This window comes from Coregonus clupeaformis, unplaced genomic scaffold (assembly GCF_020615455.1).
Source record: "Coregonus clupeaformis isolate EN_2021a unplaced genomic scaffold, ASM2061545v1 scaf1698, whole genome shotgun sequence".
Classification (NCBI taxonomy): Eukaryota; Metazoa; Chordata; class Actinopteri; order Salmoniformes; family Salmonidae; genus Coregonus; species Coregonus clupeaformis.
The window spans coordinates 86,128-99,847 of record NW_025535152.1 but is presented as its reverse complement, the minus strand read 5'-3'; the positions used below and the strand labels follow the sequence as shown (position 1 = coordinate 99,847).

Genomic DNA, 13,720 nt, shown 5'->3' with positions numbered 1-13,720 from the left:
TGCAGAAACTACTTTTTATCCCTTGAGCTAATGTGCTGAAGCAGCATCTCATTACTGTTCTGTCCCTGAGGAATATGTGGCCTGCTAGAGTGGAGCTGAACGACACACTGTCACTGTAATTAATACTGGGGCAGCTGGGCCTCAGAGCGGGGCTGGGCCTCAGAGCGGGGCTGGGCCTTAGAGTGGGGCTGGGCCTCAGAGCGGGGCTGGGCCTTAGAGCGGGGCTGGGCCTTAGAGTGGGGCTGGGCCTCAGAGCGGGGCTGGGCCTTAGAGCGGGGCTGGGCCTTAGAGTGGGGCTGGGCCTCAGAGCGGGGCTGGGCCTTAGAGCGGGGCTGGGCCTTAGAGTGGGGCTGGGCCTCAGAGCGGGGCTGGGCCTCAGAGCGGGGCTGGGCCTTAGAGCGGGGCTGCGCCTCAGAGCGGGGCTGGGCCTCAGAGCGGGGCTGGGCCTTAGAGTGGGGCTGGGCCTCAGAGCGGGGCTGGGCCTTAGAGCGGGGCTGGGCCTTAGAGTGGGGCTGGGCCTCAGAGCGGGGCTGGGCCTCAGAGCGGGGCTGGGCCTTAGAGCGGGGCTGCGCCTCAGAGCGGGGCTGGGCCTCAGAGCGGGGCTGGGCCTCAGAGCGGGGCTGGGCCTTAGAGCGGGGCTGGGCCTTAGAGCGGGGCTGGGCCTCAGAGCGGGGCTGGGCCTCAGAACGGGGCTGGGCCTCAGAACGGGGCTGGGCCTCAGAGCGGGGCTGGGCCTCAGAGCGGAGCTGGAAGCTGGAGGGCAGAGTTGAATTAAGGGCCTCAGCTTGGAGATCAAGGGTGCTGTCGTGAGAGTTTGGAAGTTCCCAATGAAGCCAGAGATGGAGCTGTGTGAGAAGCTCCATAGGAAGCACTAAGGGGCGAGGTAGCGTCGTGGAGCTGCACGAGGGGGACTAGGGCATTCCTAAACTGTTAGCTACTGGATAGTGTCTAGGTGGGCTGGTCTCTGCAGGGCTATTAGGGGGGCTGGAGAGGGGCGTGGGTAGTCAAATAGGATCTCTTCAAGATCCTTAACCTCATGGGTGGGCGCTGATACGATCTCTGGGAGGTGTTCTTATGACACTGAAATATGACTGGATTGTACAACGTCCCTCTAACGTTTCTCTTGACCATCAATCACTGATGCTATCCCACACTATACACCCCCCCCCCCGCCATTTGGGATGCCTCCTCCTTTTACTCCTCCACTACATGGCTCTCTATAGGAGGTAGACAGAAAAACACAGAAGTCGTATTAAAGCAGACATCGTCATAATAACAATTTCTCTCTTGTTGTTTTTTTTCTCCCTGCAGAGATTACGAAGATTATCGACCAAATACAGGACAGAGAAGATCTACCCCACCGTCGTTGGGGAAAAGGAAGAGAATGTGAAAAAGAACCGCTATAAAGACATCCTGCCGTGTATGTAATCGTGTGTGTGTGTGGCCTCTCTAATGGCTTTTAGAGCCAGGGGGATAGATGGATATTACTGGAGAGAATCCCATTAATGCTACAGGCCTGAGGGCAGAGAGAGCAGGGCTCTGAGTGGACTGTAAAAATCAACTCTGGCCACAGCCCCTCACAACAAACACACACACACACACACACATCCTCTTGGCCTTTCTACCCGACAACATAGCATCCACACACACACACACACACACACACACACACACACACACACACACACACACACACACACACACACACACTCTTCTCTGCCCCACCCCCCTCTTCTCTACTAGAACAACATGGCATCATGGAGGCCATCTTACAGGATACTAACATCTTTCATCTGAAGCCCCTCTGCCTCTTAATTCAGAACATCATACCTCCAATGATGGGATGGATGGAGGCTACAGATGGAACAGTTAAATATAGAGGGTTTATACGGTATTATTGTTATACAATGCTGGAAACATTTTACATGATTTATTTGTTCTGTTTACCAGACACATCCTTTCAATCTTTATTCCCTCTAATCTGTCGCTCTTTCTCACTCACTCACTTTCTCTCTCACTCACTCACTCTCTCTCTCTCTCTCTCTCTCTCTCTCTCTCTCTCTCTCTCTCTCTCTCTCTCTCTCTCTCTCTCTCTCTCTCTCTCTCTCTCTCTCTCTCTCTCTAACACGTATCCTCTCCTCTCCCACAGTTGACCACACGAGGGTAAAGCTGACTTTAAAAACAACCAATCAGGATGCAGATTACATCAATGCCAGCTTCATCAAGGTACAGTTGGCTTTCTACACACCTCAGACCCGTGACTGCATGATGTGTGTGACCTCACCCATCTGCCATCCCACGGCTTACACAGCCCTTTTCCGCTCAGTTCTGTGTGTGTGTGTGTGTGTGTGTGGGAGGGACGGAAGCGGATGTGTGGAGATAAGCTTACAGGTCCACAAACATGGCAGCAGCACGTCTTCAGTTTCACCCTGATTGTCTGTCCAGTCAGCGGTCAACACTTTAAATAGACCAGAAGGAATGATGAGGGATAGAGAATGTTAGCACGTAGCTATTGGACACCTAGTCCACAACATGTTGTTTTGTTTAGTAGCTAGAGGCGACAGAGGGTCTTCCAGGTGATAGTCATGTGGAGTGTAGCAAAGCAACCTGCACACTGTGTGGAAGCTAATGACTCTCAGCTGTGTCACACAAGGTGATCAATTACACCCTACCAACAGGCTGGCCTGACTAAATGTGTCTGAGTGTGTTTTCCTTCTTCCTCCTCTCCCTCCTCCACTTCCTCCCTCCTCCTCTCCCTCCGTCCCTCCTCCTCTTCCTCCGTCCCTCCTCCTCTTCCTCCGTCCCTCCTCCTCTTCCTCCGTCCCTCCTCCTCTTCCTCCATCCTCCTCTTCCCCCTCCTCCTCCACCTCCTCTTCCTCACTCCTCCTCTTCCTCCCTCCTCCTCCTCTCCCTCTCCTCCTCTGCTTGTCCTCTCACTAAACTAACTGTGTGTTAGTTCATCCATCCCTCTAATATTAGTTGTTTTGTGTTACCAGGGAATGGATGGTCCAGAGGCTTACATCGCTACCCAGGGTCCTCTACCCAACACTGTCATGGACTTCTGGAGAATGAACTGGGAGTACAGTGTAGCCGTGAGTCACTCACACACTGAGACACACACACTGTTTCTGACACTGCTCTTTGAGACTGTAATTCCTAGGAAGTACTGTTTGTTTAGGGTGTTAATGTGTTTATAATAGCATATCCTGTGTGTCAGGTTTATTAGTATGGGATGGTACAGAATACACTTATTGGAATGTAAATGTTTTCTAGCGTGATGTAAATTGAAAACCTTTCCGTTTCCGATGTTGCAGGTCATCGTAATGGCATGTCGAGAATTCGAGATGGGAAGGGTAAGTGGTTTGATCCTTAAGACATCATCCGTATGGTATTATGCTATAGTAAGATGAAAGAAACCACTTTCACTATTGATTTCACACGAAGAGCCCTTCAGTGTGTAGAGTAAGATATTTATGTTGATAATGCTGAAGTGTTTTCATATTTCCCTCTTTCATATGTTTGATAGAGATAGAGAGAGTTTCATATGCTATTTTGTGGAGAATGTGGTTCAGGTTTTGAAACTGACAGAAAGCCTCTGAAATGCTAACGTGTATTTTTCCTATTTTCCTTTTTAGAAAAAGTGTGAGCGGTACTTTCCCCTGTTTGGCGATGAGCCCATGTCTTTTGGCCCATTCAGAATCTCCTGTGTAAGACACACACACACACACCTCCATTCTATTTACTGAGCTATAGCTACCTCATCCTCCAGCTATGCAGAGCCTCATATTAAAGGGAAGAGCTATTTTAAAGTGCCCTCTTTAGCTACAGTGCTCTACAGTGATGGACCTGTTCTCCAGAGACCGTGGAGCTCCATGCTCTGGGGTTAGTGTGCTGTCCAGTATGGAAGGGCTAAGTGGGAACTACAGTGGCTGTGTTATTACATATGGAGTATGCCGTATTCATGTGAAGGGAGTGCATACATTTGATACACACACACACACACACACACACACACACACAGAGCCCAGTAAGCTGTCCTCAGTGTAACAGGCAAACAGAGGGCCAGACAGGACTGTATATAAAGAGGCAGACCGTGGCCTTTGACTAACTGAAGGCACTCAGTGTTCTCTGTGTCCCAAGCCAATACACACAGTCAGAAGTAGCTGCTGTAGAAAGGCTCATTGTAACAAGTAGAGTAGGGACTTAGTCTGTTGTTATTCAACAATAAAACATTTCAACTGATCACATGTTTTCTGAAGCGTTGCTTTTTGAAACTGATGAGGCCTATAATATTGTACACCGTACAGTTAGGCTCATTCCTCTATTTCTGCTGACAGGAATCAGAACAGCCTAGAACCGACTATTTCATCAGGACCCTGACAGTGGAGCATGAAAATGTGAGTAGTTCTCTTCTCTTCCCCACAGACAGATAGACAATAGGCTTTCAGTTTCATCATGCACAAGACATCAATCTGCTCTTTCTGGAAACCATATCCTCTTTCTCCCCCTTTCTCTCTCTCTCCCTTCCTCTTTCTATCACTTCTCACTTCTGTCTCTCTTTCTCTCTCTCTCTCCTCTCTCCCTCTCCACCATCCCTCCCTCTCTCTCTCGCTCCCTCCTCCCTCTCCCTTCCCTCCTCCCCCTCTCTCCCCCCTCCCTCCCTACAGGAGACAAGGAGGATAACCCAGTTCCATTACATCAACTGGCCAGACCATGACGTCCCCTCATCCTTTGACTCCATCTTGGATATGATTGGTCTGATGAGAGAGTACCAGGAGCATGATGACGTACCCATCTGTATACACTGCAGGTACACACACACACACACACACATCCCAGGCCCAGCTGCGGAGGTCTGTGGGGGTCGCTCTCCAAACGACCAGCTCAGCTCTTTGATTTCTGCTCCTCCATTAATGAACGCCAACGAGTCCCTTCAGGCCCCTCATTATCAGCATCATAAGGCTGATTGGAGCCACATGTCTGTCCCTCTGTTCCTCTCTACTGGCCCTGGGGATTCACTGCTCACTACCGTGGGAGAATGGAGGGGAGCCGGAGACGGGGATGTTGGGGGCCGGGGGGGGGGGCTTAAGGATGTTTTTTTCATAGGCTGTTAAGTGTGTGAACATATAACGTAGCTTAGAATATAAACACTGTGAATGTTAGCTCCTGGTGTAAACCCACCAAGCCTAATGGAAGCTGTGAGATGTAGTCTGTGTCTCTAGGCTGTTTCTTTCTGATTGTTGTTGTGTGTTGACAGTGCTGGCTGTGGGAGGACAGGAGCCATCTGTGCTATAGACTACACGTGGAACCTACTAAAGGCTGGGGTACGTACAGTATGAAACGCACACACACACACACATTGCCTTTGCTGTTTCCAGGAGCATAGATAGACCACTGAGTGTATTGTTCTTGTTGGTTTGTAGAAGATTCCAGAAGACTTCAACGTGTTCCGGCTGATTCAGGAGATGAGAACACAGAGGCATTCTGCTGTTCAGACCAAGGTAATGTGGCATTCTGCTGTTCAGACCAAGGTAATGTGACATTCTGCTGGTCAGACCAAGGTAATGTGACATTCTGCTGTTCAGACCAAGGTAATGTGACATTCTGCTGTTCAGACAAAGGTAATGTGGCATTCTGCTGTTCAGACCAAGGTAATGTGACATTCTGCTGTTCAGACAAAGGTAATGTGGCATTCTGCTGTTCAGACCAAGGTAATGTGACATTCTGCTGGTCAGACCAAGGTAATGTGACATTCTGCTGTTCAGACCAAGGTAATGTGACATTCTGCTGTTCAGACAAAGGTAATGTGGCATTCTGCTGTTCAGACCAAGGTAATGTGACATTCTGCTGTTCAGACCAAGGTAATGTGACATTCTGCTGTTCAGACCAAGGTAATGTGACATTCTGCTGGTCAGACCAAGGTAATGTGACATTCTGCTGTTCAGACCAAGGTAATGTGACATTCTGCTGTTCAGACAAAGGTAATGTGGCATTCTGCTGTTCAGACCAAGGTAATGTGACATTCTGCTGTTCAGACCAAGGTAATGTGACATTCTGCTGTTCAGACCAAAGTAATGTGACATTCTGCTGTTCAGACCAAGGTAATGTGACATTCTGCTGTTCAGACCAAGGTAATGTGACATTCTGCTGTTCAGACCAAGGTAATGTGGCATTCTGCTGTTCAGACCAAGGTAATGTGACATTCTGCTGTTCAGACCAAGGTAATGTGACATTCTGCTGTTCAGACCAAGGTAATGTGACATTCTGCTGTTCAGACCAAGGTAATGTGACATTCTGCTGTTCAGACCAAGGTAATGTGACATTCTGCTGTTCAGACCAAGGTAATGTGACATTCTGCTGTTCAGACCAAGGTAATGTGCCTGTGATCAAAATGACCACTGAAGTCTTTGTCTACAGTGTGTCAATCTGCATTTGGCTGTGTCTGGGTCTCATGGTTTTAATATGAATACGAGTGCTGTCTCCATAGTGTTGTGTGTTGCTGTAGAGTCCAACCTGTGCTTACCACGCTGGCTCACAGCAAAAACGTGACATTTTTCAAACACCATTTTCTTGTCTGCTTGTTTTAGTCAAATACAGAACTACATTGAAGGAAAGGACAAACGTGTCTAAAGATGACTTTTCAACATTGCCTTCTCCCGAGCGCTCTCACTACTTATTTTATTTTTTTTATTTTATTTCACCTTTATTTAACCAGGTAAACCAGTTGAGAACAAGTTCTCATTTACAACTGCGACCTGGCCAAGATAAAGAAACTTAGAGAAACATAATATTGTCGGGCTTCCCTCATGCCTCTCTTCATGACAGTGCTAGCAGCCACAATGTAGTGAGTGGAGTTACAAACGGACTGTACTAAACAAGTGAAATGTCTTACCTGTGATGAAATGTTTTCCACACACATAGATACGTGTAGTGTACTCGGACACCGTGTCCCCACATTTCCCACTCTCCCACGCCGAATAGCCTGAAGCCACAGGAACTGGAGGTGGGGATTTTTGACCTGGTTACATGAACAACACAGCAGCTTTTTGGCATGTTTTGCTTTCTCTTTATAACAACAAATCTAAGTCGAAGTTGGCTCTTTTACAATAGAGGTCAATAGGAAGGAGTTGGTTTTCCCCAATTTGTGGGCGTGGTCGAGGGTAATATCGACGGAGTATCTGGGCCTTTTTAAAATGAATACAAGTGTTGTGTTCACAGTGTTGTGTGTTGCCTCACTGTCCTCTTTTTATCTCTCTCCCCCGTTCCCCTCCCTCTCCCCCGTTCCCCTCCCTCCCCCAACCCTCTCTCTCTCTCTCTCCCCTACAGGAGCAGTATGAGTTGGTTCACAGAGCCATCTCTCAGCTCTTTGAGAAACAGCTGCAGCTCCTGGAGGGCCCCACCAACTCAGAGATCCATGGTGGCATGGTGAGAACTACCGCACACAACACTACCACACGCAACACTACCACACGCAACACTACCACACGCAACACTACCGCACGCAACACTACCGCACGCAACACTACCGCACGCAACACTACCGCACGCAACACTACCGCACGCAACACTACCACACGCAACACTACCACACGCAACACCACAGCTCCTGGCAAGCCCCATTAACTCAGAGCCCCACGATGCCATGTGAGCATTTCTTTACACACCATTAGCCTTTTCTACATTACCACACACCCTTACATTACAGCACCACCACATATAACATGACATTACAGCACCACCACATATAACATGACATTACAGCACCACCACATATAACATGACATTACAGCACCACCACATATAACATGACGTTACAGCACCACCACATATAACATGACATTACAGCACCACCACATATAACATGACATTACAGCACCACCACATATAACATGACATTACAGCACCACCACATATAACATTACGTTACAGCACCACCACATATAACATGACGTTACAGCACCACCACATATAACATGACGTTACAGCACCACCACATATAACATGACATTACAGCACCACCACATATAACATGACGTTACAGCACCACCACATATAACATGACATTACAGCACCACCACATATAACATGACATTACAGCACCACCACATATAACATGACATTACAGCACCACCACATATAACATGACGTTACAGCACCACCACATATAACATGACGTTACAGCACCACCACATATAACATGACGTTACAGCACCACCACATATAACATGACGTTACAGCACCACCACATATAACATGACGTTACAGCACCACCACATATAACATGACGTTACAGCACCACCACATATAACATGACATTACAGCACCACCACATATAACATGACATTACAGCACCACCACATATAACATGACATTACAGCACCACCACATATAACATGACATTACAGCACCACCACATATAACATGACGTTACAGCACCACCACATATAACATGACGTTACAGCACCACCACATATAACATGACGTTACAGCACCACCACATATAACATGACGTTACAGCACCACCACATATAACATGACGTTACAGCACCACCACATATAAAATGACGTTACAGCACCACCACATATAACATGACATTACAGCACCACCACATATAACATGACATTACAGCACCACCACATATAACATGACATTACAGCACCACCACATATAACATGACGTTACAGCACCACCACATATAACATGACGTTACAGCACCACCACATATAACATGACATTACAGCACCACCACATATAACATGACGTTACAGCACCACCACATATAACATGACGTTACAGCACCACCACATATAACATGACATTACAGCACCACCACATATAACATGACGTTACAGCACCACCACATATAACATGACGTTACAGCACCACCACATATAACATGACGTTACAGCACCACCACATATAACATGACGTTACAGCACCACCACATATAACATGACGTTACAGCACCACCACATATAACATGACGTTACAGCACCACCACATATAACATGACGTTACAGCACCACCACATATAACATGACGTTACAGCACCACCACATATAACATGACGTTACAGCACCACCACATATAACATGACATTACAGCACCACCACATATAACATGACATTACAGCACCACTACATATAACATTACATTACAGCACTACCACATATAACATGACGTTACAGCACTACCACATATAACATGACATTACAGCACCACCACATATAACATGACATAACAGCACTACCACATATAACATGACATTACAGCACCACCACATATAACATGACATTACAGCACCACCACATATAACATTACATTAAGCTACCTGCCGCCCATATAACATGACATTACAGCACCACCACATATAACATTACATAACAGCACTACCACATATAACATGACATTACAGCACCACCACATATAACATTACATTACAGCACCACCACATATAACATTACATAACAGCACTACCACATATAACATGACATTACAGCACCACCACATATAACATTACATTACAGCACCACCACATATAACATGACATTACAGCACCACCACATATAACATTACATTACAGCACTACCACATATAACATGATGTTACAGCACCACCACATATAACATGACATTACAGCACCACCACATATAACATGACATTACAGCACCACCACATATAACATGACATTACAGCACCACCACATATAACATGACATTACAGCACCACCACATATAACATTACATAACAGCACTACCACATATAACATGACATTACAGCACCACCACATATAACATGACATTACAGCACCACCACATATAGCATTACATTAAGCTACCTGCCGCCCATATAACATGACATTACAGCACCACCACATATAACATTACATAACAGCACTACCACATATAACATGACATTACAGCACCACCACATATAACATTACATTACAGCACCACCACAAATAACATTACATAACAGCACTACCACATATAACATGACATAACAGCACTACCACATATAACATGACATTACAGCATCACCACAAATAACATTACATAACAGCACCACCACATATAACATGACATTACAGCACCACCACATATAACATGACATTACAGCACCACCACATATAACATGACATTACAGCACCACCACATATAACATGACATTACAGCACCACCACATATAACATGACATTACAGCACCACCACATATAACATGACATTACAGCACTACCACATATAACATGACATTACAGCACTACCACATATAACATGACATTACAGCACCACCACATATAACATGATGTTACAGCACCACCACATATAACATGACATTACAGCACCACCACATATAACATGACATTACAGCACCACCACATATAACATGACATTACAGCACCACCACATATAACATGACATTACAGCACCACCACATATAACATGATGTTACAGCACCACCACATATAACATGATGTTACAGCACCACCACATATAACATGACATTACAGCACCACCACATATAACATGACATTACAGCACCACCACATATAACATTACATTTCTACCTCGGACAACAACCTCAATACCTCCCAAATACTTGACAACTCTACCTATATTACATAACCACTCTAGCTAGACAATATTCTGCCTCTTCCTCCCCTTGTCACAACACCCCATCACACTCACTCCCCCACAACAGTAAGAAATGTTTGTCTTCCTCTGAAGTGCTTCAGGTTCCAAATTCCTCCTCAGAAACAGCACGGCTGGCCATGTTGCTCCCCCCCCCCCACCGGACACACACACACTCCCTCTCTCTCGCTCACTCACACACACACTCTCTCTCTGTCTTAAACACACTGTACTTTTTGTCTCCAGGAAATGTTAACTCACAACAACAAAAGCTTCCAGGCTGATTCACTGAGCAGATGGGCTGGTCAGAAAGTTCTGTGAACACACACACACACACACACACACACACACACACAGATGTGTTCGAAGAATTTGACTGGCCTCAAGGGGTGGCAGAACTCTGTCTGTGTTGCTCTCTTCCTCTCTCTTCCTCTCTCTCTCTCTCTTCCTCCCTCTTCCTCTCTCTTCCTCTTCCTCCTCGTCCTGCTGTCACAGCAGCCTGTAGCGCCAGAGAGATAAGAGGGAGGGAGAGAGAAAGAAGGAATAGACTGAAGAGGTAGAGAGGTGAGGGGGGAGGGAGAGAGAAAGAAGGAATAGACTGAAGAGGTAGAGAGGTGAGGGGGGAGGGAGAGAGAAAGAAGGAATAGACTGAAGAGGTAGAGAGGTGAGGGGGGGAGGGAGAGAAAGAAGGAATAGACTGAAGAGGTAGAGAGGTGAGGGGGGAGGGAGAGAGAAAGAAGGAATAGACTGAAGAGGTAGAGAGGTGAGGGGGGAGGGAGCATGAGAGAGAGGAAGAGATGGAGTGAGATTCTACCCATTTGTTTTAATTGGGTCCTCTCTGTCCAGTTCTGCTTCCCTACAGGACATCTGTCTGGCAGAACACATAGACACATATTTTCACTCTGGCTGGGATTTATATACTATATCACACAGAAACACTGACTCTACTCTCTCTCTCACACACACACACACACACACACACACACACACACACACACACACACACACACACACAACGTGTCTGAAGCTAAAGAAAGACAGGATGTTACTCCACTATGACGAACAGAGGCCAAGCGAGAGAGAGTGAATACTAACTTAGCAAGTCACAAGATTAGAGAGATGGAGTTGGGAAGGGAGAGAGAGAAAATGAATGAAGGAGGAGAAAGGAGAGAAATGGGGAGGAGAGCTGATGGTTCTAGAAGTGTGGAGGGAGGGAGGGGGAGAGAGAGTTGGGGTCTGGCAGCGTGCCAGGAGCTGTGGTTGACGTCCTGTTTAGGAAAACTGTGACATCATGCTCCTCTCGTCCCCTCTCCCTCTCCTCGCTTTCTCTCCTCCTCTCTTCCTCTCCTCTCCTCCTCTCTCTTCTCCTCCCCTGTTCCTCTCCCACAGCCTGAGAATAGAGAACACACATCTTAGAAAGAGAATATATTGGAACAACACACACTAAGCAGCACACACACAGCAGCGTTCACACACACACAGACTTACTTACGCACACATTAGCGTGCACATAAACACACTGCAGCAGCACACTCAAGTAAACACACACAGCAGCACACACAGAGGATACCATTAGGCTATATGGACTACTGTGTATTAGGCTATATGGACTACTGTGTATTAGGCTATATGGACTACTGTGTATTAGGCTATATGGACTACTGTGTATTAGGCTATATGGACTACTGTGTATTAGGCTATATGGACTACTGTGTATTAGGCTATTGGACACTGTGTATTAGGCTATATGGACTACTGTGTATTAGGCTATATGGACTACTGTGATTAGGCTATATGGACTACTGTGTATTAGGCTTATGGACTACTGTGTTTAGGCTATATGGACTACTGTGTATTAGGCTATATGGACTACTGTGTATTAGGCTATATGGACTACTGTGTATTAGGCTATATGGACTACTGTGTATTAGGCTATATGGACTACTGTGTATTAGGCTATATGGACTACTGTGTATTAGGCTACATACTTTAGGCTATATGGACTACTGTGTATTAGGCTATATGGACTACTGTGTATTAGGCTATATGGACTACTGTGTATTAGGCTACATGGACTACTGTGTATTAGGCTACATGGACTACTGTGTATTAGGCTATATGGACTACTGTGTATTAGGCTACATGGACTACTGTGTATTAGGCTATATGGACTACTGTGTATTAGGCTACATGGACTACTGTGTATTAGGCTATATGGACTACTGTGTATTAGGCTATATGGACTACTGTGTATTAGGCTATATGGACTACTGTGTATTAGGCTATATGGACTACTGTGTATTAGGCTATATGGACTACTGTGTATTAGGCTATATGGACTACTGTGTATTAGGCTATATGTATTCTGTGTACTGTAATCATGTCTATACAGACACATGTATAGTCCCACTGTTGGCTATATGTAGCAACTAGCTAGCAACAGATGAACACTAACTGAGCTTTTACACATAAATAATGTTTGGACACAGACTACCCAGTAGAATCTCCCTATTAATGAACAGGAGCATGGGACAATAGCAGGAACAACAGCCACCCACACACACACACACCACAAACCACACACACTACACACCACACACACTGGCACACATGACCGGGGTGACCTGAGCTGACCTTACCTCATCGTGTTCGATATAGATTTCTCAGCTAGCCTCTATTTTAAATGGACGCTGCACACACACATACTGTTTAAAATGGACTGTGAGTACACAGCCAGCCCCTGGGACTATGTATAGGAAACCCCAGTGATGATATGAACAGGACTGGAAACCATGTTGCCTTGCTGTTATTAGAACCAGTGCAGACAGACCCGAATGATAAACGGTACATTAGCTAAAGTTCTCTTATCTTTTTTTGAATCCCTCTGTTTCTTCTCCTCCTCAGGACGAGGGGCTCAGCCCAGAGAGAGCTGGACCCCACTCAGACGAGGAGAGATGGGACACACCGCCCCCCAAACCACCGCGCATACGCAGGTACAGTACAGTACAGTGACATCATCATATATACAGCAACACTGTACATACACAGCCCAGTGGTTGGTGTTCTAGCCTGCGCTCTGTTTGATGTG

The 13,720-nt window shown here is 46.2% G+C and overlaps 1 protein-coding gene across 1 annotated transcript in view; it reads left to right on the top strand.

The window, feature by feature from the left end:
• The first annotated feature begins 1,316 nt into the window (after positions 1-1,316).
• The window catches only part of LOC121543911 (tyrosine-protein phosphatase non-receptor type 12-like), a 36,087-nt gene continuing 23,683 nt past the window's right edge, over positions 1,317-13,720 (top strand). Inside the window, exons 1-11 of the mRNA XM_045218629.1 lie at positions 1,317-1,420; positions 2,150-2,226; positions 2,997-3,092; positions 3,315-3,353; positions 3,636-3,707; positions 4,338-4,397; positions 4,668-4,810; positions 5,258-5,324; positions 5,424-5,501; positions 7,327-7,425; positions 13,537-13,625. Coding sequence (XP_045074564.1) covers positions 3,000-3,092; positions 3,315-3,353; positions 3,636-3,707; positions 4,338-4,397; positions 4,668-4,810; positions 5,258-5,324; positions 5,424-5,501; positions 7,327-7,425; positions 13,537-13,625 — 740 coding nt within the window. The 5' untranslated portion in view covers positions 1,317-1,420; positions 2,150-2,226; positions 2,997-2,999. The remainder of the gene's footprint in view (positions 1,421-2,149; positions 2,227-2,996; positions 3,093-3,314; positions 3,354-3,635; positions 3,708-4,337; positions 4,398-4,667; positions 4,811-5,257; positions 5,325-5,423; positions 5,502-7,326; positions 7,426-13,536; positions 13,626-13,720) is intronic.